This window comes from Cucurbita pepo, chromosome LG09, assembly GCF_002806865.2.
Source record: "Cucurbita pepo subsp. pepo cultivar mu-cu-16 chromosome LG09, ASM280686v2, whole genome shotgun sequence".
Taxonomy (NCBI): domain Eukaryota; kingdom Viridiplantae; phylum Streptophyta; class Magnoliopsida; order Cucurbitales; family Cucurbitaceae; genus Cucurbita; species Cucurbita pepo.
The window spans coordinates 7,122,870-7,148,329 of NC_036646.1; the positions used below are offsets into that span (position 1 = coordinate 7,122,870).

The following is a 25,460-nucleotide window of genomic DNA, read 5'->3' on the forward strand; positions in this document are numbered from 1 at the left end:
CATTTAACTTTTTTTATATAAGCATTATTTTCTTTCAAAGTCGTAGATTTGAACTTTTACTTATTTACCAATGGAGATTCCAAAACCCGACCAGTAATGTGTTGATTAGTTGAGTTATACCCGTATCAGCTTTCTACCCCTTTATGATTTGTTTCGTTGGTCAGTCGAGTTAGGTCTTAACTATAAAGTAAAAAGATTTTCGATTCAAAACATAACTTTTTTGAAAATTTTTGGAAAAAAAAAAAAAACATCATATTAATTAAAGATAATAAATAATAATTTACAAAAAGAATAATTTGAAAAAGGTAGAATCAATAATTTACACTTGGCGATCACATAAAGCAAAAAGGAATTGGTTCTAAAATTTCAAGTGGAGAATTTTATTTATTTATTTATTTATTTTTCTTACATACACTTTCTTTGCTCTCACTCTAGTTTAATAATAATAATAATAATAATAATAAGGAAAAAAAAAAAAACGTCTGCTCTATTAAGGTAAGTCCCCGTCGATAATAAGCCCTCTTGTGGAAGCTTAAAGCAAAGTTATGAGAGCTTATGCTCAAAGTGGACAATATCATACCATTGTGGAGAGTCGTGTTCGTCTAACATGGTATCAGAGTCATGCCCTAAACTTAGTCGTGCCAGTAGATTGGTAAATCCTCAAATGTCGAACAAAGGACTCCAAAAGAAAAGGAGTCGAGTCTCGATTAAGGGGGGAGGCATACTTTGTTCGAGAGGAAGGCATAGTAAAAAATGACTAAGACTCCAAAAGAAAAAGGAGTCGAGTCTCGATTAAGGAAGGAGACGTACTTTGTTCGAGGGGAGGTGTTGGATGTTGAAAGTCCCACATCGACTAATTTAGGGAATGATTGTAGGTTTATAACCAAATAGTAGAGCTTATGCTCAAAAGTATATTTACCATAATTATTAAATTTCTAAAAAAATTAATTTTAATTTAGCTTTTTTTGGATTATATATATATCTATATATTATATAATAATAATAATATAATAATTTAGTTTTTGACTTGGAAGCATTTTCAACTAAGAACAAATAAATTTTATGATTATATATTTAAAAACGTTTTTTTTAAGCTCATAGTATTATTTTTTTTTAGGAATAATACACAAATTTAGACCATAAAGGCATCTTGGACTTAATTTAAAATAATTTAAATCGTAGTTTAACTAATTAAAAAGAAAATATATATTAACGTAAAAAAAAAAAAAGAATTTGCACACCGACCTTAGAAATATTCATCTTTTTAAACAACCTACTTTGAAAAGGACGAAGAATCTTTGAGTAAGGAAAGAACGAGGGAGAAATTGAAAAATATGAAGATTTTAACGTTTGACCTCAAGAAACGGAGCACGTGGTTAGTTACTACCAAACTATACTCGAACAACTTATATAGTTTGGTCATTTTAGGGATGTTCAAAAAAATCGATGACTTAAAAAATCTGATCAACTCAACCCAACTCGTACCGTTTGAATTGGGTTATGAAATTATTTGTGTTGGATATGATTCAAATAAATGAACGTTTTTATCGATGGAGTTGGTTCATTGATCTCCTAAAATTAGATTGGGTTGAACCGAACTAACTCAAATTTATTGTTAATTTTAAAATATAAATTTTTGCTTTCAAGGCAATTATATATACATTTATTTATTTTATTTTTATTTAATTTTATAATTATTTCGTTGACTACATTTTGACTTTTTGGAAAGTAATTTTTCATATTTGGAGTATGATAAAATAAATAAATGTGTTTTATTAACCCATTTTACTTTTATTTAATTTTCGACCATATCTATATATATCTATATATATATACACAATCGCATTCTTGATAGCAGCGGACTTGCGATTGTGCGATACTCACTTTCCAACGACAAGTGAGCTAAGTTAATTTGTTCTTACGTTGCCTACGGCCAAACGACGTATGCTCGAGCCTTTGGCCTCGGTTTAAGAGAAGGTTTTAGAAAACGAAGGCAAAGAGAGATTTTTGAAAGAGACGTTATATAAACAAGCAAGAGAGTAACAACAACGGCTCACAGTATATAACATTATATTTATATATATGTGTATGTACGTGGACAATAAGAACCCTTTTTATTATTTATTTTTTATATAAAAATTAAAGATACTAACACCAATTATGTGTATTTTTTAAATATGCTATTAACAATAAATGTATATTTGATTTTTTTAAAAAAAAATTAAAGAATATTAAAACAATAGTTAAAATAAAGTACTAACTATTTTAAAATAATGGTAATAATATTATTGATATTAATAAAAATTTAAGAATAATTTTAAGATAAATTAAAAAGTTTTAAGGTTACTTTTATCAATTTAACCTTTGTTTTTATCTCAATAACCTTAGTCGCGTAATTCACCGCACGTCTTACCTTCGGTAAAGCAGTAAATTTCTCCTCCACTATGCCACTAAGAACACTCTAGGTTGTGAAATTACCAAAAAGCCCTCCCTTTAACACGATTCCGATGCCACTCACTGATTTATAAACGGAGGCCGTTACAGAATTCGACACACACCAAAAACTTCAGTACTGCGCAGTTACATCCGTCCCTCCCGATTCTCCAGAACCCAATAAATCCCTACGAACACATACATTTCCTGCTACGGCCGCCATTTTCATCTTCAATTTTACTCTCTTCTGAAGATTATCAATGGACGAAAAAGTGGGTGCGAAGAACAGCAAGAGCCATGGAAATCAAGGTACCAGATGGGCGATTTTCAAGCGATCTCTGAGGAGAGAATCGCGCAAAATGAAGCTATTAGGATCGGCTTTCAAGTGGAAGAGATTGACGAATCTGCAGATTTCTTTCATGGATAATATTCTTTTCAAATTTGTTTCTGTGTTGGAGGGTGTAGTTCTTGTTCTTAGACTCTTTTTCTTCTTCCTCTGTTTTGGATGTCACTTTTGAATTTGGATTCCGCTCTGTTTCGTTTCTGAAATTATTTGTTGATATTTCTCGTTGTTTCTTTGTTTCTTTCAATGTTCTGTATGATTTGCATTCATAGGATTCGTTTGGGTTGTTTCGATTTTGATTTATGCGATTTTCGGGAGGAAGAGATTAGTAGTTTGTGTAGCGCTGTAAAATTCTACATCAATGGACATCTGAGTTCAATCGTTGTTAGAACGGGCCGCCAATATTCGTTGTTTGTTCATTTTAGTGAAGAAAACTTAGAAGCAGGGGAACGGATTACAGGAAAATACTCTGAGATTTGGGTTTCCCTGCGTCTTCGCCAGCGGTGTGTTCTTCTCCGATGAGGAAAAACGTTTTAGTATTCTAGATTAATGGGAATAGCAGCTTGTGTAGCCCTGTAAAATTCTAGAACAATGGATATCTGAGTTCAATCGTTGTTAGAAATGGCCTCCTGATTCGTTGTTTGTTCATTGGATTGAAGAAAACTTAGTAGCAGGGGAATGAGTTACAGGAACATACTCTGAGATTTGGGTTTACCGGCGTCTTCGCCGGCGGTGTGTTCCTCGCCGATGAGGAAAAACGTTTTAGTATTCTAGATTAATGGGAATAGCAGCTTGTGTAGCCCTGTAAAATTCTTGAACAATGGATATCTGAGTTCGATCGTTGTTAGAAATGGGCGCCTGATTCGTTGTTTGTTCATCTTAGTGAAGAAAACATAGTAGCAGGGGAATGGTTTTCCGGCGTCGTCGCCGGCGGTGTGTTGTTCTCCGATGATTAAAAGCGGCTTAATATTCGAACGAATCAGGTTACAGATCTCTGCTGAGTTGGGTTTCTTAGAAAATTGTGCGGTTGAAAAAGTTGAAACCGATTTCTTTGGTAATTTATGGCAATGAAAGTTGGAATCTGATTCAGTTTCTTTTGATTTCTGTCTGTTCTTGGCATTTTATGATTACTTAGTAAATTTTAATTAATTTTCTAATTTCTATTTTTCTACCATATGTTTAATAAAAAATAATAATTTTAGCAGAGAGGAGGGAATACGATCGATTAATCATGCGATCCAAGTGAATCGACCTTTACAGTAGTAGCCCACACACAAACCTCCCATGTTCGACGTGTGTGTAAACAATGTGTTTCTTTCAAGTGCTCAACGTGGTTTCCTCCAATGGTGCCACTTTTCATCTTGGTCGTGCACGACAGTGGCTCTCCTCCATGGTTACCATGGAATGATCTTGGAGTTACTGAGAATGAGTTGGATCTTGGTGCTAGAGTCTGGATTATGTGTGGCAGTCAACGACGGTGGATATCGGTGGTATAAGATGAAGAAAATGAACATGAACGACGACGGATGGAGCTGGGTCTCGTGTGTATCGAGTTGGAAGATGATCCATCGATGCAGGCAACCACACAAGCTAGACACGATAATAAAACCAAAGCGTAGTTAAACACTAACCCTAAACGCTAAAAAAGAGCCATCAACTTGTGAGAGGAGTCGAGTTCGCTCGACTTCTACAACTAACTGTTTTACACTGACGTTGTTACGTAAACTACTGAGCTAGTTTGTATATACTCGAAATTTTAAAAATATAATTAATCTATTAAATATAAGATTAATTTGTTTCCACATTTATGTTTATTTCGATATTTGAATAAACCAACATAAAGTAGATTAAATAAATAAGTTTTTTTTTTTTAATTATTATTATATTTATTTATTTATTATTATTATTATTATTTTTTACATTTTTGAGTTTATTTCCAAAATTAAGAAAAATACTAACCAAATTTGAAAAGTAATATTAATACCATTTATTACTATTATTTTTTTAATTCTTACCGTAAAAAAAATTATTTACAAACGTCTTAATGTTACTTTGAAAAGTTTATGAGTATTTTTAAAATATGGTACTAACGTCAATTCATCTATGCGTCGCATACGGCCAAGCGACGTATGTTCGAGCTTCTGGTCCCGGTTCAAGAAGAAAGTTTTAGAGAACGAGGATAAAAAGATTTCGAAAGAGAGTTTTGAAAGCAAGATTTGAGAGATTGAAATTGAAGTTATATGTGATGTAAGCAAAAAGACAACAACAACGGCTTACAGCATATAATTATCGGGTAGGGAGAAGTTGACAACTAGTCATATCCCATAGTACATTTTGGAGCATTTTAGCCCTTGTAGGTGTAGACATGATTTTGATGAACCGTCATACACCATTGTACTGACCCAATATGAAATGGTAAATACCTATCTAGGATGAAAGCATGTAAAAGGGGTTTGAAACGAGCATGCAACCATGGACAACACGTCCTAGACAAGCAAGGCTGAGATATCTGTCATGCGGCCATTGACAACACGCCTTCGACATGCATGACCGTGACATCCAAGTTATTTTTTAATTTAAAAAAAAAAAAAAAAGTCTAAAGGTGGTTTTGAAGTTTTTTTTTTTTTTTTNAATAGAACTCTCGAAAACTAAAGGATATTGTCGAAACACTTTCGAAAATAAAAAAGTATTTTTGAAACCCTTTTGAAAGTTCGAGAGTACTTTTGAACCAAAGTATTAACGGTTTCTATCCAAAAACTAACCGTAAGTGTATTTTTTTAGACCTTTTTGAAAGTCTTTAAGATAATGCACGTTTTCTTTCTTTTCCCTCCCGCTAGCTATGCTCAAAATTACGATTTGAATTCTCTCGGTCTCTTTTTTTGTGTAATAAACCCTAACAACATTTGATTCCGACTCAACTACTAATGTACAATCTAATTAAAATAATTAAGTCTCGATGGATCTTTTCGTGATTCAATTATTAATTAAGGTATATAAGTTGTAACAAGAAGAACAGAGGATAATTGAACCACCGAGATATCTGTTCGACATTAAATGTTTTGACATGATTGGACGTTAGATTTTATTTGATTTTATACTTTTAACATGAAGTTTCGGGTCCCATTTCGTACGATTTGAAAGTTTATAGGTATTTTTGAAACGGGTATTAACGATTTCGTCTATATACTAACCGTAACAGTATTTTTAAATAAGATACTCACAATTTTCATCGAATACCCTATCAGTATTTTTTTTATTTTTTTGTTGAAATTCTAGTTTAACCACTAATTTAAAATTTTAGTTACTAGTATATACTGGTTGGGTTGGAAAATATTTTAAACTGATATGAAATTTCAATTTGATTAGGTTGGTGACACAAACAACTCGGACAAAGTTCATACCCTAATTCAACCAATCCTCTATCTTCGGATTGGGTTGTCGAGTTATTTTTTTAATTATCTTAAAAAATTTATACTTATCTACGATACATACATGTTATATTAATAAATAAAAACTCATAAAACTCAAATATCAAACATTTACAAGTCACAATGTATCACTAACATCAGTTATAAAACGTCAAATATTCTTAATATTCATAATAATCTTAGAAGTAGGTAGGGCTATAACACTATTTTCAAGTTGGTCAAATTGACTCAACAAAAAAATGTCAACCTGCGAAACAGCTAGCCGATATTATCCTCTTTAGACTTTCACTTTCAGGCTTCTCCTCAAGATTTTTAAAACGGGTGTACTGGGGGAGGTTTCCATTCCTCACTGCATATATTGTTTTCTTTGAGCTTTACTTTTTGGGCTTCCCTTTAAGGTTTTTAAAACGCGTTTGCTATGGGAGATTTCCACACCCTTATAAAGAATTAATCGATGTGGGCTCTCACACAATTTTCAGGACCCTTGTGCCCCAGCCTTTCAGGCTTCCCCTCAAGATTTTTAAAACGCGTCTACTACTAGGGGAGGTTTCCATTCCTCTCTGGCATATATTGTCTTCTTTGGGCTTCCCCTCAGGGTTTTTAAAAAGCGTTTGCTATGAGAGATTTCCACACCCTAATAAAAAAGCGTTTGCTATGAGAGATTTCCACACCCTAATAAAGAATTAATCGACCTGGGATCTCACACAATTTTCAGAACCCTTGTGTCCCAACCCTTGATCAAATAAACCCCTAATGACCCACAACTCAAAATGAGCCTTGCAACGAGACGCAAACATTACCCATGCCGCAATTCCTCCGGTCCAATCCTAAGTTGGGTTAGGAGAACATCCAAGCCATTGCCTTCACATATCCAAACACTCTCACAAGACGCACAAATAACAATAAGACCGATAAAAACTTCATAAAGTACCCCTTGAGCTGCAGATCGTAATACTCCTAGAAAGGCATATTTTAAATATAAAGAACCCAGTTTTCGATCTTCCAAAAATCCAATCCAACCGAAAAAAAAAAAAAAAAATCTAACCCAACTCAACTTCTTTGATTTGAATTGGATAGTCTGTGCTGGTCGGATCCCTAGGTCATTTGAATACCGGATCAACAAAAATTAAACATTGTTCTATGTTTAGTTTGACGTTAGGGTTTTAATGGTTGAGCTAATATATGACATCAAATCATGGTTAATAATTAACTAAAAAAATTAAACATCAAAATAAATGAATAAAGAAATTAATGTAATGTAGGTCGCCTAAATCATATCCTCCAGTTGGGCGTAGATTACGAGAACCCTCTTTGAGTGGCTTCACCATTTAGCCAGACAAATCGCTCCCCCGCCCCTTACCCTCTTCGATTCTTCCCAAGTTCTTATTCCTGCTCTAAAATCCAAACCAATTGCCAGATTTCAATCTCCACCATCCCCATTTTCATCTCATCTTCACCTTGCAATCATCGCCTTCCTTGTTCTATACAAATCCCCTCTCCTTCCTTCCTCAAATCGCCATTTTCCACCATGCAGGCTGTTCAATCTCCCACTCTCAAGCCCTCTCCATTGGACCCATTCCGCCGCCGGAAATGCTCCCCTTTCCTCGTCGCTGCTGCTCCGAAATCCAAGCGTGTTTCCTTCATTTCTGCATCTGCGGCTTCCACTGTCTCTGCGCCTAAGCGGGAGAAGGATCCTAAGAAGCGTGTGGTGATTACTGGAATGGGGCTTGTTTCTGTTTTCGGGAATGATGTTGATGCTTACTATGATAAGCTGCTTGCTGGTGAGAGTGGGATCTCTCTTATTGATCGTTTTGATGCTTCCAAGTTTCCTACTCGTTTTGGTGGTCAGATCCGGGGATTTGCTTCTGAGGGTTACATTGATGGTAAGAATGACCGGCGGCTTGATGATTGCCTTCGGTATTGCATTGTGGCTGGTAAGAAGGCTCTTGAGGATGCTGACCTCGGTGGAGATAAGCGCTCTAAGGTCATTTCCTCCTTTTGATTTTCTTTTGGATGTGAACTGTTTTGGTTAAGTATGTGTTCGTCCTGGTGTTCTTCTGCATGATTACATTTCTTGTTATTTTCTTTTGGATTCCATTGTTTCTGGTTGGTTTGCTGAATTCTTCATGAATCTTAGATCTGGAGGATTCCATTGTTTCTGGTTGGGTTGGTTGAATATTTAATTTTGCTCAAGTCAAGTATGGAGTTGAATTAGCTGTGGAGCTGCGTCCAAATGATTTAGTTTACTCTTTTTTTTTTTGTGAGATAATGCAATCTATCACTACGCCTAAGTAACATGCATGAATTAGGATATCAACGTTAACCTGTAACTGTAAGCAAAGCGACCTTTGGCTTAAATATATTGACCTCTAAAAGCTCAAGATTCTATTATTTCTCTCACTTCAAAAACCTACACACAAAATAGCAGCTTGCCACAAGAACGACCCTTTATCATGCAAAGTTGAATGAGAAGTTGCTTGATTGTTTCTCTACAACCTTGAGCATTGACGAAGAACACTTGAAATAAACAACTCCAAACAACACTAGAAAAATTATATCTTTGGAGGATATGATCGAGATCCTCCAGAAGGAATTTAGTTGCATAATCAGATAGAGATACGTGGAGATTTGAAGAAATTATTGGTTGTTTGACTTTACTTTCCTTGATCTAGGGGAGAATTCCATTTAAGAGAAAATAATTAGTTTGTTCTTCAGGCAGTCACTGCTTGGAAGGTTTTATTAAAGATCCTCAGTTCTATTGTTCATTTTTTCTCTTATCTTATGGAGTTATGGTTTTATTTTGCTACAGATTGACAAGGAGCGTGCTGGAGTGCTTGTTGGAACAGGGATGGGTGGTCTTACCGTCTTTTCCGATGGTGTTCAGGCTTTGATCGAGAAAGGTCACCGGAAGATAACCCCTTTTTTTATTCCTTATGCCATTACAAATATGGGGTCTGCCTTACTTGCCATTGATATTGGTTTCATGGGTCCCAATTATTCTATATCCACTGCTTGTGCCACCTCTAATTATTGCTTCTATGCTGCTGCTAATCACATCCGTCGAGGAGAGGCTGATATGATGCTTGCTGGTGGAACTGAAGCAGCTATCATACCTATTGGATTAGGGGGTTTTGTTGCTTGTAGGGCTCTATCTCAAAGAAATGATGACCCTAAAACTGCTTCAAGGCCATGGGACAGAGATCGTGATGGCTTTGTTATGGGAGAAGGTGCTGGCATATTGGTAAGCTTTGACGTATATCTTGATGTGCTCTGTAAATTCTGCAAGGATAAGCTACTTTATCTTGCTTTTACCTGGACTGTTATGTATTCAACAAGGAAGATGAGTATTCATTTTCTTCGTGTTGAATTTCACTCTGTGTTTGACCTCATTCCAAACCTATTTGAAGATAACTCCAGTGGTAGTTTTTACCCGACAGGTTATGGAGAGTTTGGAGCATGCAATGAAACGTGGTGCACCAATTCTTGCTGAATACTTGGGAGGGGCTGTTAACTGTGATGCGTATCACATGACAGATCCTAGAGCGGATGGTCTTGGTGTCTCTTCTTGCATCTTGAGCAGCCTTGAAGATGCAGGTGTATCACCTGAGGAGGTAACTGAATCTGATCTATTTATTCTGTTTCTGGAATCCCCAATTGCTGACGCTAATGCTGTTTTAATAGTTTCAAAGTTCGTGTCGATAATGTCTAGAGAATGATGTTACACGGTTTGCAAGTGCATTTGCACAATATTGCAAGTTGGTTGGCCTGTTTATAAGGCTTCTGCCACGTTTTGTGTACCTCATGTGCATCTAATTACACTTTGTAAATATGTTATTCAAGTTTACTTTGAAGAAAAATAATTTTCATCTTGTTTCTCATGTCAAATGTCTTGGTAAAGTTGAAATGTGACCGACTCCAACCTAAGATTTTCATTTTACCTGGATGAATATGAGTAGCATTTATTTGTAACAATTGTTGCATGTGACATTAAACAGCGAAGTTATTTATATGTGGGGTGTTCATGGGCCTAATACTGGTTTGGGAACTCCAAGTAATTCCTATACCCTTCCAATTATAGAACACATTGCACATTTCCTTTTGAATCATTTTTGTTATACAGGGATTTGGAAGGCTACCATTTTTGAAATGATAAATTGTCACTGTTTATGAGGAAAAAAAAAACTAAGTTTGCTTTTTTTTTTTTGTTTTTTTCTCAATAAAATTTTCAGGTCAACTATATTAATGCACATGCAACATCCACCCTTGCCGGTGACTTAGCTGAGATCAATGCCATCAAGAAAGTGTTTAAGAATACATCAGAGATCAAAATCAATGCAACTAAGGCAACCTCTCTTCTCCTTCCTTTCCTCCCTCCCCACCATATTCACCAGCATTTACATGGCTTCAATGTATTCCTTTCGAGGTGATCCAATGGCTTGCTGATGCTTTTTCTCGTTGTCATTTCTTTTCAGTCTATGATAGGACACTGCCTCGGTGCTGCTGGAGGTTTGGAAGCCATTGCCTCAGTGAAAGCAATCGAAACTGGATGGTTGCATCCGTCCATAAATCAATTTGTACGTTTCCTTTTCCATTTTAACAATCTGGTTTCTGATAATGTCCGGTTAACTTTTGAACGTAGAGCAAGACCCTCCCGACAATCGCAGTTAGAATTGTTTGTCAGTCTCTACTTTCTGTTCTTTATTACATGGTCACACACTGCACTTCAGTTTAGTACCATCCACGAAATCGAGAAGAATTAATGTTTTAACTGGAGGGGTGGTAGTTGGAAAAGGAGTTTATTATTTCCCATGGCTTTACCTAAAGAATTAGTTTCAGCTTATGGGATAGTTCAATTCTCTCTGCAAATCCTAATGATTCATTGATTTCAGAGAGTCCAATCTATTTCTACCCCATATTGATCATAGGGAAATATCATGCTAATGAAAATTTGAGAATTTTGTTTCACAAATACAGTACAATGCTTGTATAAGTTGGTTTAGATGAATATTTGTCATTACTTTATCCCTATTTGACTGTAGAACCCCGAGCCTTCAGTTGATTTTGACACGGTTGCGAACGTAAAGCAGCAGCACGAAGTGAATGTTGGTAAGTTACATACATATCTTCCAACTGCTTTAAATCCCAGAACCTCCCAGTTTAGTAACAAAATCCTGCAATTCTCTGTTTTCAGCTATCTCAAATTCATTTGGATTTGGTGGACACAACTCGGTCGTGGCATTCTCGGCATTCAAACCTTGAGCGTGTGCGTTAGCTTATACTTCGAGGTTTTGTAGGAGAGTCCAGCCTTAGCCTTATCTGAGAATAGTCGCTAATTTATTTACGAATGAGGTTGCTTTGCTCGCTGCGGGCATCTCTGTCTGTCTTCCAGTGTTTAGGGGTCTATATGCAATTTGTGATCATCATCATCATTCCATTTGTTGCTGTGTTTCTGATCCAATAAATGAGTTACTTGAACTTAAAGCGAGTTTTTTGGGTTAGATAATATTAGATTTCTGTTCACATTCTCTGAAGAATTTCATCAAAATGTTGTAATGAAGTAGTTTTTTTCTTTCTGCAATTCTCTTGTTCTTGCATTTTCTGAATGTTTTAGAGATAGAGAAATGAAATAAGGGGTCTAGAGATACTCAAGAAGCGCGAAATTTATGAGATCTAGGTAAACAGTTTATATCTACGTACTATCGTTAAAAAAAATATTTGTATAGTTTCGATCATGTACTAGATAAAAGTATTTTTTTGTTAAAATTTAAGGATATTTTTTAAGTTTTTAAAAAAACCTAAAAGTATTAATGAGAATTTTTTAAAGTTTATATTAATTTTTTTTAAGGGTATTTTTTGAAATTTTATTTTAAAGTTCAAAAGTTTTTTTTTTTTTTTTTTAAATAAAGGGCAAAGTTGGTAATTCATTTTTAAAACTAAAAAAATTCGAGAATCAGACCATTTTTAAAATTAAAAAATTGATTATTTATTTATTTATTTTTTTTTAAAAAAAAGTTTAAAAATAGATCAAAGTTTTTAAGAACCATAGTTGGTTATTATTATTATTTTATTTTATTTTCAGATTCTTTTTGTATAGATTTGTTGTCACGCTAATCATGAATTAATAAATTTTAAGTAATTGGCCTTGATTTTATTAAATTAAATTATTTTAAAAGCACTCAATAACATGGACTCCGTGGCCCAATGGATAAGGCGCTGGTCTACGAAACCAGAGATTCTGGGTTCGATCCCCAGCGGAGTCGACGATTTCTTATTCTTTATGCAATTCCGCGCTTTTCTTTTTTCCTTTTTCCTCTTTTATTATTTTTCTTTTTGACAAACTTAAATAGTAACTTTAAAATATAACAATAAAATTTAATAAATTTGAAAACAATACCAACAAGGACTCCGTGGCCCAATGGATAAGGCGCTGGTCTACGAAACCAGAGATTCTGGGTTCGATCCCCAGCGGAGTCGGTTTAAAATTTTTATTTTTGACAAAATTATTTCAGAGTATTCGAGTAACTTTAAAATAAGTAAACAATAAAGTTTAATAAATTTCTAGAAAAACACCAACAAGGACTCCGTGGCCCAATGGATAAGGCGCTGGTCTACGAAACCAGAGATTCTGGGTTCGATCCCCAGCGGAGTCGATTTCTTCTTTTTTTCTGCTTTTCTTTTTTCCTTTTTCCTATTTTATTATTTTTCTTTTTTACAAAATTAATTTAGAGGATTCAAGTAAAATAAAATTAGTGGGCAATAAACTTTATCCTCTTTCTAAAAAAGATAATTTAAATAAATATATTTCAACCGGTAGTTGAAAACTGAAATTAGACGTGCGTGCTATGCCGCTCACTTTGTTTTTGTCCGGAGTAGGTGTTTATCAAGTGTGAGATATCACATCAATTACATATCTTCCCTCTCTCTTTTTACACCCTTGTGGACGGATAAGCATAGGGTCTTATTGGACTCAAGAATTTTACTTCGAATCAAGCTGCTTAGCACATTTCTGGGAGAGTAAATTGATTATATCTTCTTCTTTTCCCTCTTTCGTTATTACAGCCGTCAAAGTCTTCAATCGAAACTAAGTAGTCTCGAGGGGAACCCTCTCTTTCAAGAGAAGTCACGGCATGTCAAACCTTGGTAAGGTTCTTTTCATCTCCTTCTAGATGTATTGAATAATGGACTGAGTGTACCTAAGTTGGATTGAGTTGGAGAAAATGTTTAGACAAACAAAATTTTTTTGGGTTGGTAACCTGATGGATGAATATGGTTCATAACCCAATCCATCCCAACCGAGTAACCCAAATAGGGTTGTACGTGGGTTGAGTTAGATTGAGTCATCAAACAAATCATATTAATAATTAAAATATCAAATATTCATAAGTTTATATATTATAAAACTAAAAATTAATATTTGTTTTCTTCGAGATAAACTAAATAAAGTAATAAAATAATATAGAAGAAATCGACCAAAATAATAAAATAATATAAAAGAACAAAATATAAAAGAAACTAAATAAAATAGTGTATATATATGGCTAAAGTCGACATTCTTAGTAACAACAAATTACCGCTCTAGTAAACTTATGAATACACAAGAAATCTCAAAATATTTTATAAGATTTTGTTCGGTTTAGGTCCACCCGATATTACCTATGAATAACAAAACTTTATAAACAAATAATTGTTCTTCAAATGAAGTCAAAGCATTTCCATAAATCAGCAGGGAAACGAAAAATCAGAAGCAAAATTTGACGTCCTCCAATAAGATTGAGAAAATTCATTGCTAACAAAAAGAAATGAAAGAAAAAATGTACCAAAATTTTGAAGATTTAAACCAAACTCTATTGCATCTGCTGCTGCTTGCTCATGGGAGAAAGGATGAGTTTACATGAATAGATTGGGCTTGGAGGCCTTGTATGTGGTCTTGAGCTTCCTGGTTGGAGGTCTAACCTTCTTGAACACCAACGGAAACTTGATCTTCGAATCATGGAATTGTTTGGTGCTTTCCCTCTTGCATAGCTTAGCAGGAACAGTGGCAGTCTTGATGATTTGGATGCATGGAGATCTAACCCGGTGTCGAGAAGCCATCTCGGTGTACATTTGTTCCACAGCGCTGTTGAGAGTTGTGTCGCGATATTCCTTGTACATGTTGTGATAGCCAGTTCTACTTTGGTAGCGGAGCCAGATACCATAGTTCTTGATTTTGGTGGGATTCTTCTCAAAGATCTGCAAGGAAATCATATTGAAGATTATTCGTAACAGAAAGAACTCGATTGAAAATTATTTGTAACCGAAAGAACTCGAAGAAATTCAAAAATCCAAGTGGAGCAAGTATGATCCTACACTCAATATCAAATCACCACAAATGCACATGAAAGGTGTTACTAGTAGATATTATTTTCTTTGGGCTTTCCCTTTCGGGTTTCCACTCAAGGTTTTTAAAACGCGTTTGCTAGGAAGAGGTTTCCACACCCTTATAAAGAATGCTTCGTTCTCCTCCCCAACCGATGTGGGACCTCACAATCACCCCTTCGGGGTCCAGCGTCTTCGCTGGCATTCGTTCCCTTCTCTAATTGATGTGGGATCCCCCAATCCAACCTCCTTCAGGGCTTAGCCTTCTCGCTGGCACACCGCTCCGTGTCTGGCTCTATACCATTTGTAACATCTCAAGCTCACTGCTAGCAGATATTGTCCTCTTTGGGCTCTCCCTTTCGGGCTTCCCCTCAAGGTTTTTATAACGCATCTGCTAGGAAGGTATCAGCCCAACGAACAAATTGAATCAAATTCTGTAAGTCTAACTTACATTTCATGTACTTCAAAATTTAACAAGTTCAGAATATCAATAATGTTGAATACATTTCCAGAGCCCAACGAATCAAATCGAGTATAAAACTATAACGAGCATCACACGTAAACATCAAGGTTTTAACTTTCGAACAAATAGCCATCTTTCCGCAATTACCTCATAAATTGTTCTATATGCTTTTGAATTGTAAACACTAATACCCTTTTGTCATTGTCTATAGCAACCTTTGAATCTTTACTCTCCCCTTGAAAATTGACCCCTTCCCTTTTAAAAAGTCTATTGCAAGCTTTGCATCAATCTTCTGTCTAAAAAAGTGGGTGAGGAAGTGGAGGTACCCACTCAATGAAAGTAGCTATCAAATGACTTCGTTAGCTTGAGTTGCATTTAGACACAAATCTATCAAGAACTCACTATTTTTTTTTTAATAGATATGAAAAGCGACACTACTATAAGTTTTCTCTCTCCACCTTTTCCCACACTTTCTTTTCTTAACTTCATCAAGACCTCTGAATCCAAATAATTTCTTATTCTCTAACATAAGAATCAAATAACTTTTCCACAATGTCACCACCAGCTAAGATGTTCCATTCCCAGTTTCACCCAATCTATATGCTTATAAAGAAGAGAAAAGAGAGTCCTTCATCGACAACGTCAACACCGGGGAAATGGGCAAGCTTCCAAAGTGTTATGTCTCAATTATTATCCGAAAACAAAAAGGGTACTTGGATAAAGCACATTCATTTCGACACATCAAGAACTAACACGAGAATCTTCACCATTCTCTACACATTTAAGACATAAAATACAAATGACAACCACTTATTAGCTAACCGGACAAACACAATATTTGTAATGCATTTCCTTCTTAATCAGTAAAATTATCAGTTCAGCATCAGCCTAAGCTAAGAAACAGCCAGAGGATTACATTTCCACAAAGCTAAGAACTTAATGTAAATAAACTCAAAAGATATCCATTATTCCACGCATGTATTACCTCATTGATAGCAAGCACTTGTCCGTTACTCTTCTTGACCTTCTTCAACTTCCTCAAAAAGTACCTGATTCCAAAAAAAATCGACAACTCGTCACAATTAAACAACTCCATACAATAGCTTTCCGAAAGTGAAATGCATTGGCATTTCTAACGTGAAACTCACCAGAACTTGGACTTAGCCCGAACCTCATTCGTGGCCCATAACTTCATTCGGTAAATCTTAGGGTGTTCATCTAATTCAGATGGAATAGCCCTTCCTACAACCTGGTATTGGTGGAACTGAAAAAAAAAAAAGAAAAACAAATACTAATTAAACACTCCTCGAATCCACCGCGTTAATTTCGATTCAGAAAAAAAACTAATCAAACAAAAATATGATTAAATCGCATTTCAAAATTGTTCTGGAATCACGAAAAAAAAAAAAAAAAAACAAATCAATGAAGAAGAAAATCAAATACTCAATGTCTCCGTATCCCTGCACTAATCTAATAAACATACGAAAAATTCATCATAATATATAGAGAATGCCTCTGTTGATGCTTCCTATATCATCCATTATACAAAAATAAGAGATCTAAAAGAACGGAAATCATGTCTTACCCTAAAAGACACCATCTCGGAGGAGAAGAGAAGCTGCTGATGCCTCTGTCACCGATCTCCCTCTTCCCGACTGGTTACGAAGGCGCGGGGCTAGGGCTTTGCTCCCCATTTATACCTGAGCTTTCGGGGGCAAATATCTTAAATCCACACCACTTTTTTTCTTAATTTTGTATTTTATTATTATAGTTTAATTTTTATTGTTAACTTTAAAAGCTCGATCGTTTAGGTTAGCATATTACGTGCGAGACTCGATATCGAAAAAGTTAGGTTGAGCACAAGTTTCATCCGAGTTCAATTAAACATATACATCTCGACGATACTTGGAACAACTTCGAGGGACGAAATCAAGCATATTCGAGTTTAGGGAGAACGTCAGCTAAGGTCATTCAAGTAAGTGGTCTTACTATCGACATGGTTAGAAGTTTGTGTTATGTATGATGACACGTGCTCAGTGGCTCTGTACGTGTCGTATGTTTGATATGTGTGAGATGTTTATGAAATGATATGTCAGAAGATATGGTACATGTTATGATCGGAAATGTTTGATGATATGATACGGTATGTCGAGAGGTATGTTATGTGCATGATATGATATGACACGATGTATGACATGAATGAGACGTAACTCCGAAATATGTTTTAATTATATGATTTAATTAATGTGAAAAATTCGTTATGATGAGTACGGGCGCATACGTTATAAAAAAGGAAAAGGATTGTCATGTTTAACATGATGCCACTACGGTCACCGTTCTTTTCGGGTGTTCGACAACAATACCAAAGAATGTTAGCCTGACTAGAAAATGGGCCCAAGAGGTGTGCCGACCGACTGGTGGGTCCATATAAGCTGTGTGTAGAACGGTCCCATTCATGTTGCATGTCTTTGTATTTTCTAACACCAACAGTGAAGTCACTTATTGAGTATTTTTTAAAATACTTAAGTCACGTGCTACTTCTATGTTTCGGGTAAAAGCAAGACACCCTTGTACGGTTGACGACGACATTGCAAGTAAAGACAAAATATAATTATCTTTTAAGAATTATTTACGTGATTAAATATTATCTTATTTTTCTCGGTTGAATTGATTAAATTATCAATCTTAATTTAAATCGTTAATAAAAAATAATATTTTATAATATCGGTTTCATCTAAAAGTATTTCATTATGAATGAATATATAAAATGGGTATTTTTTAAAAAAAAGAAAGATAAAAATAGAATATTTGTCTAACCATATGAAAACGATAAGCCAAATGGATTATTCTTTTAGAAGCATAAAAAATTCCACATTAAAAATGATCCTATTCCCTATATATCATCAATTAAATGGACCAAATTTGTAAGATTTTATTTATTTATTTTATAATAAATGCTAATTATTTAATATATATATATATATATATATATATATATATATATATATTTTAGTTAAATATTTTAGGTATCCTTACTGTCCGTTTTAGTTTTAAAATACTCGTGATTTTTTCAAAAGAAACGTTAAAAAATTTGGAGATCATCTCTGAAGTGTTGATAGACAATATATATATATGTATATATATATATATAATATATATATGTGTGTGTGTATAGGGTTCCTCGAACAATGTGATATCTCACACCGGGTAAATCCTTAACCCTTTCCCCTCTTACTAAGACTACATAATGTTCTTGTAAATTATGGTCAATACCAGAGGGTGTGAAAATCTCTCCCTAGCAGCCACGTTTTAGAACCGTGAGGCTGACGGCAATACGTAACGGGCCAAAGCGGACATTATCTACTAGCAGTGGGTTTAGGCAAAACATTTCTTTTAAGGGTGTGAAAATCTCTCCCTAGCAGCCACGTTTTAGAACCGTGAGGTTGACGGCAATACGTAACGGGCCAAAGCGGACAATATCTACTAGCAGTGGGTTTAGGCGAAACATTTCTTTAAGGGTGTGAAAATCTCTCCCTAGCAGCCATGTTTTAGAACCGTGAGGCTGACGGTAATACGTAACGGGCCAAAACGGACAATATCTATTAGCAGTGGGTTTAGGCTTTTACAAATGGTATCAAAGTCAGACATCGGGCGGTGTGCCCCGAAAACATTGAGCCCTCAAGGAGGGTGGATTGTGAGATCTCGAATCAGTTGGAGAGGGGAACCGAACATTCCTTATAAGAGTGTAGAAACTTCTCCCTAACAGACACATTTTAAAACCGTAATGCTAATAGTCATACATAATGGGCCAAAGTAGACAATATATGCTAACAGTGATTTTGGGATGTTACATACTTAAACCTAAACATGGGTTCCTCCACATCCGAAAGAGAATAGAACAAAAATGTGGCTAAGAGATTGACTCAAAGTAGTTCGATTTATGCTAAATTCGTGATGTGATACTCGAGTAAATAAGTACATCAATGAACCTTGAACGTATCTGAGAGTGATCGTGTTAGTCTATTGAAAGGGTTCATGTTAGTCTATTGTGAGATCCCATATCGGTTGGAGAGGAGAACGAAACATTCCTTATATGAGTGTGGAAACGTCTCCTAGCATACGTGTTTTAAAATTGTGAGGTTGACAGCGATACGTAACGGGTCAAAACGGACAATATCTGTTAGCGTTGGGATTGAGCTGTTACAAAATGGTTTCAGAGCTAGCCCCTCCCCCCAAGGGGTGGATTGTGAGATCCCACCTTGGTTAAAGAGGAGAACGAAATATTCCATATAAGGGTGTGGAAACCGCTTCCTAGCAGAGGCGTTTTAAAATCGTGAGGCTGACGACGATACGTAACGAGTCAAAGTGGACAATATCTGCTAACGTTGGGCTTGGACAGTTACAATAGGGATAGTCTTTATTTTTAGAAGCGAGAAATAAATAACGTGACCACCATAACGTAGGGGACTATCAGGGCAATCGGGATTCTGAATTCTAGACATGAATCGTTACACGTAATTACTTGACTAATTTTTGACACTCCAAATTCCAATGAAAGAGATCGAACAGTTGTTAATACTACCTAAAGTCAGAACGTGCATAGCAATGATAGGCGCTTATCTATCGTGGAATATTTTTATTCTTACTAACTTCAATGATTTGATATCACAATTTCTCCCTCAAGAAAGATTTTGGTGGATAATCTTAACACGTTGCCTCAAAATTTACAAGACTTTGCATGAGCCGACACTAAAAAAAATATTTTTTTTTTTTTTTTTTTTTTTTTTTTNACTATAAAGAAGAAACAAATGGTCACCGTCCCGAATCACACTTATATCATCAATTTCTGCATTATCGGCACTCATAACTTTTGTGGCCATTTTCCCTCCAAACTTTTCCCCTGCACCGAACAAGCAGTAGTAGTTGCAATCAATCAATATCTATTTTAGCTACGTAATTTCAACGTGCTATCAGAATCATAACATACCTGCAATTGTGCATAGCTCTTCTACTGAACCCGGGAGAAGCATTAACTTCCCATATTGACTCTCAACCTTACTTCCATCTCGAGACTGCACATGTACAGTAACCCTTTTCTTGATTTCTCTCGAATCATTCAAATAAGAGCTAATCGCCAAAGTTTCCAAGGAGTCGAGCTCATCAAACTCAATTCGATGTTCGTCTAAACTTCCCACGTTCCCGTTTCTTCGCTTTCCCATTTCCCCTACTCGTTCAATAACATCATCATCATCTTCACAACGGTTTTCATTTCTCTTTAGCTCACCGTCACTCCAAATACCGCCCGTTCGTTCATATTCCTTCCTTTTTTACCAATAATCAAAAAAAAAAAATTAGAAAATTAAAAAGAAAAATAAAAAATTATACATAAAAAAAAAAAAAAAAATTATACCATGAAAAAATTATTCATTATAATATTCCCATCTTCTAAATTTGATTGGATAATATACAACAAAGAATCTCTCTTGAGCCTTAATATTTGAGAAAGCTTTGAGGTTTGAACTTTGAAAGGTTGAGGCTTTTCACATAACACTCCAAATTCTCCAAACATTTCTCCACCTATTGCTCTTCCAATAACCTATAGAATCATATGATAAAATAAAACTTTAATATATGCATTGAATAAACATGAACAAAACCATAGGTTATAAATAATATAAATTTTATTACATACTTTATCATGGCCTTCAATGTTCGATATTAGATCCTGCATTTATGTCTCGTAACGTTAGCAAAATGGCAAATATCGTAATTTTCAAACGAGAATTAAAGGGTTTTTTTTTATTGCTTACCACGCTGCCCGAGACCAATATATAGAGATCGGTTTGAGCTTCGTTTTGGAGTATGATATCTTCCTTAGGTGGGAAATACTCGGCCTCCACATCTGATACCTTAATATGCAAGAATTGATACTTACTGTCTGTAATATACGTGTATTGATTTTCATACATTCGTCATCATTAACATTAATCGGGGTTGTGTCCTAGGAAAATCGTCATCATAATACAACATGACATTTAAAACATGTATTTCATCTTACATCGTCATGTTATCATGCTTCGTCATCATCATCATACAATGTCATCAAATAACATATCATAATCAGCGTATAACATCATAAGACATCATCATATAACTCATTCACATCATCATATATCATACATCATACGTCATCATCAAAGCATCATATATATAAAGCATAAATGACACGTGCAGGGGTCTAGACCCAAGAGGAGTTATATTAAGGAAACCTCATCATCTTACATCGTCATATTATCATGCATTGTCATCATCATACAACGTCATCAAACGTCATCAAATAACACATCATGATCATCGTAAAACATCATAAGACATCATCATATAATTCATCAACGCCATCATACGTTATCATCAAAGCATCATAAGTATAAAGCATGAATGACACGTGCAAAGGCCTAGACCCAAGAGGAGTTATATTAAAGAAACTCTATCATCTTACATCGTCATGTTATCATGCATCATCATCATCATACAACGTCATCAAATAACACATCATAATCATCGTAAAACATCCTAAGACATCATCATATAACTCATTCACGTCATCATACGTCACACGTCATCATACGTCACACATCATCATCAAAACATCATAAGTATAAAGCATAAATGACACGTGCAGAAACGACATGAAGGGTTTGAGAATGATTACCAATTGGAAAAGAAAGTCATCAGAAACGCCTTTAAAAAGGTAAGCTTTGTGAAGAATTGGGTAGAAGAGATAATGAGCAATGGAAGCTCTAATCGCTTTCGGAAGCTCATTCAACGTCTCTTGTTGCTTCAATCCCTCCGTCTTGAACTTGAGACATATATGCGATAACATCTGGTCTCGTATCCCATTCGGTAATTGGTTTCTCGACGCAAACTCCGTCGCAGCTCGTACCGAATCCCTCTACAAAGAAATCAGTGTTACAGGTCATTTCTCATTTCTCGTTTCTCATTCTTCATTTAAACAAGACGATACATACAAAATTTTGGGTCCGACTAGTCCGATGAACGACGAGATTCGTCATGTTACCGATGAGATAAGAAGTCAAGCCCAAATTGAAGAGCATGTAAAAGATATCAAACAACATTTCTTGAGGGTTTTCAGCATGGAGATCGCCATAGCCAGTGGTTGTTAAGGTGGTAATGGACCAATAAATTGAAGTAACGTAGAGGTTCCAAAGGCTATCTTCCTTAAAATTAGGGTTAGCTGCACCAATCCATGTTCGTTTTGGGACAGGATATTTGTCGGCTATAACAAAATTAAAGCACCCAGCACAGTGTACTGCAAATAATGTAACCTGTAATATGCATTAAACCAATGATTAGCATAAACTTTGGGTTAATTATGGAGAAAAACTATGATTAGTACTTACAGAAATGAGCTTTGTGCAACGGACCCAGAAATAATTTAACCTGATGTCCTTTTCTAGCCTGGAAAATAACCCAACAAACGGGTTAGCTCGAGCTTGGTCGGAGCTAGGTTAGAGTCTTACGTTGGCTACGTAAGGAGAAGGTTATAGGTATATAAGTAAAGATAGTATCTCTATAGATTTGATGTTCTTAACCTGTGAGAGCTTATCATTCTCTGTGAGATGTCACGTCGTTCGAGAGGGGAACGAAACATTGTTTATAAAGGTGTGGAAATCTCTCCCTAGTAGACGCGTTTTAAAAACCTCCCACGAAAGAGACGACCTAAAGAGGACATTATCTGCTAGCGGTGGGCTTGACTGTTACATTCTTAACGAGCCGTATCAAATTCATGCTCTTATTTGTCTATCTTGTAGTATTGAACAAAGAAGTTGTGAGGTTTGTTCAACTCGAAGGTCTAGACTAGAGATATCCATTTGATCGTTGGGACAGGGAGTGGGTGGAGACGGGGACTACATTCCCCGATCCTATACCGATCCACTTCTACATAAATATATATTTATTAGAATATTTTACATTTTTTAATAAAAACTTCATTAAAAAAAAATAATAATAATAATTCATTAAACTTTTTTTGAAAGGGATATTTAAAAAATGGGAAAAACTCGTCTTCACCCGTTAACATGCCCCGATCTTTTAAAATAATAAATGAAAATTTTTGCACGATGGGAATGACAAAGACTTCCCGTCCCTACTTTGTCCACTAACATCTCTAATACTCACTGCTATCAGATATTATCTTATTTGAGTTTCATTTTCCAGTTTCCCCTAAAAGTTTTTAAAACTCGTCAGCCAGTGAAAGGTTTCCACATCCTTATAAAGAATGTTTCATTCTCTTCTCCACCCGAGGTAGGATCTCACAGTCTTAGTAACGATTTGTGATAGAGCTATATTAAACCGACAACAAAGTCAAGAACTTATGTTTAAAATAGACAATATCGTATCATTATCATTGTAGAAGTTTAGAAAGAAAAGAGAAACCTCGCAAAGAAAGAGCTGACCCGACGGAGCCGCCATAGCCGGAGCATGTTCAAAAGCTTGAACCCAGCCTCCCCAGTTCGGTTCGTGAGCAAGAAACTGATCCACTGTAATGGTGCAGTCGAACAAACATCCAAAACAAACCAAGTAGACAAATACCTAAAAAAAAAAATAATAATAATAATAAAATAAAATAAATAATAATAATAATAATAATGCTGTTTTTGTGGATCGAACCTGAGTGCTATTTTTTTGTGGGCGTGGACGAGAACATAGGATTGACCATCGAGATATGCGACAAAGAATGTTAAAACGATGTCGGCGGCGAAAAACACGTTGACAACGTTGTCAAAGATGAAAAGAGCATTTTGTTTGTAGGGAAGAAAGGCAAATTCAAATGGACATATCCAAGCTGAGTAGATCACTAGAATCACTACCCATATCTCCCATGCTCTGAAACACATAACAAATGCAAAACATTAGTAACTAAGATTATAATAATATACCGTAATTACCCTTTAATCGAGACTCGACTCCTTCTATAGAGTCCCTGTTCGATACTAAGTTAAAGGTATGACCCTGATACCATCGACTCGTTCTATAGAGTCCTTGTTTGATACTAAGTTAAACGAAACAACGAATCTCCTTAATGTTACGATATTATCTACTTTGAGTATAAGCTCTCGTGATTTTGCTTTTGGTTTTCTAGAAACTCTTGTACTGCAACACCTCAAGCTCGCCTCAACTAGTAGATATTGTCATTTTTTGGCTTTCCCTCGAGATTTTTAAAACGCGTATGCTAGGGAAAGATTTCCACGTCCTTATAAAGAATGTTTTGTTTTCCTCCACAACCGATATGGTTTTAAAACATGTCTGCTAGTGAGAGATTTCCACACCCTTATGAAGAATGTTTCGTTCTCATCCCGAACCGACGTGGGATCTCACATCTAATAGAGTCCCTATTCGACACTAAGTTAAAGGCATACCCTAATACCATGTTAGAAACAACAAACCTCCACAATTGTACGATATTATCCACTTTGAGCATAAGCTCTCGTGATTTTTCTTTTTGAGCTTTTGGTTTCTCAAAAACTCTCATATCAATAGAGATAGTGTTCCGGTGAGATCCAACCAAACATTCTTTATAAGGGTGTGAAAACCTCTCCCGACGCATTTTAAAAACTTTGAAAAGAAACCCAGAAGAAAAAAAACGTAAAGAGGACAATATCTATTAGCGGTGAGTTTAAACTATAGCGGTTCTCTATTAACGCATGATCGAATGATCACATGATCTTCCTCTTAATTAGCTAATGTGGGCGTCTAAATTCTCGACAAAACGAGTGATTTAGTTAAGAAAGGAAGCTAAAATCAATATAATTTACCGATAACAAGGGTTGAAAGGGGAAATGATGCGTTTAGGAAGGCTGGTAGAGTGGCTGATGGAGGCGCCAAGGGAAGGCAAGAGGTCAAAACTGCTTTGAAGGCCGCCATTGATTTGGACCTCGTCGGCGCAAAACCGCTTCAAGAACCGCCTCCGACAAGAACATCCCATTTTTTTGGTCGGAAAACCCACCGGAGAAATGGAAGCTGTTCACAGGAGGAAGAAGAAGAAGAAGCAGCAGTTAAATATCCGAGCTGGAAATAAAGAATTTTGAGGAAGTGGCAGACAAATTATAAAAACTCTTTTTTTATTTAATTAATTAATTAATTATTCAAATTATTTAAAAGAAAAAAGAAAATATATTGGACGGTTGAGATTGATTTTGAGAGGCATTGGTGGACACGTGTAAAAATGGTGGGTAGGATACAAGATATCAGCTCATGATTCTTTTTTTCCCTAACTTTCTGTACCTTTTTTTTTATGCCAGAGTATCATTTTAGTTGGCTATCATTAATCCATTTTTTTTTAATTATATAAATTTAAATTACAAATATATATATATATATATATATATATATATATATATATATATATATATGTGGG

At 35.4% G+C, this 25,460-nt stretch overlaps 3 protein-coding genes and 3 non-coding genes across 6 annotated transcripts; 4 read left to right on the plus strand and 2 right to left on the minus strand.

Moving 5' to 3' along the window:
* Positions 1-7,478: 7,478 nt before the first annotated feature.
* LOC111801832 (3-oxoacyl-[acyl-carrier-protein] synthase I, chloroplastic) lies at positions 7,479-11,782 on the plus strand. The gene is made up of 7 exons (XM_023686012.1): positions 7,479-8,188; positions 9,014-9,445; positions 9,642-9,815; positions 10,434-10,547; positions 10,677-10,778; positions 11,244-11,310; positions 11,396-11,782. The coding sequence occupies exons 1-7, from the start codon at positions 7,733-7,735 to the stop codon at positions 11,461-11,463; spliced, it is 1,413 nt and encodes a 470-aa protein (XP_023541780.1). The 5' UTR covers positions 7,479-7,732; the 3' UTR covers positions 11,464-11,782.
* Positions 11,783-12,391: 609 nt separating this feature from the next.
* On the plus strand, positions 12,392-12,464 carry TRNAR-ACG. The gene has a single exon. It is a non-coding gene; the product is annotated as a tRNA-Arg (tRNA).
* A 141-nt stretch (positions 12,465-12,605) lies between these two features.
* TRNAR-ACG lies at positions 12,606-12,678 on the plus strand. The gene has a single exon. It is a non-coding gene; the product is annotated as a tRNA-Arg (tRNA).
* A 103-nt stretch (positions 12,679-12,781) lies between these two features.
* On the plus strand, positions 12,782-12,854 carry TRNAR-ACG. The gene has a single exon. It is a non-coding gene; the product is annotated as a tRNA-Arg (tRNA).
* Positions 12,855-13,853: 999 nt separating this feature from the next.
* LOC111801334 (60S ribosomal protein L18a-like) lies at positions 13,854-16,749 on the minus strand. The gene is made up of 4 exons (XM_023685291.1): positions 16,608-16,749; positions 16,171-16,286; positions 16,008-16,071; positions 13,854-14,433 (listed from the first exon to the last, which is right to left on the minus strand). The coding sequence occupies exons 1-4, from the start codon at positions 16,620-16,622 to the stop codon at positions 14,092-14,094; spliced, it is 537 nt and encodes a 178-aa protein (XP_023541059.1). The 5' UTR covers positions 16,623-16,749; the 3' UTR covers positions 13,854-14,091.
* A 2,799-nt stretch (positions 16,750-19,548) lies between these two features.
* Positions 19,549-25,028, minus strand: LOC111802128 (potassium channel KAT3-like). Its single transcript, XM_023686395.1, has 12 exons — positions 24,859-25,028; positions 23,714-23,929; positions 23,480-23,635; positions 22,444-22,501; positions 22,051-22,368; positions 21,735-21,974; positions 20,833-20,931; positions 20,715-20,747; positions 20,433-20,618; positions 20,010-20,340; positions 19,815-19,922; positions 19,549-19,604 (listed from the first exon to the last, which is right to left on the minus strand). The coding sequence occupies exons 1-12, from the start codon at positions 25,026-25,028 to the stop codon at positions 19,549-19,551; spliced, it is 1,971 nt and encodes a 656-aa protein (XP_023542163.1).
* Between the last annotated feature and the right edge of the window lie 432 nt (positions 25,029-25,460).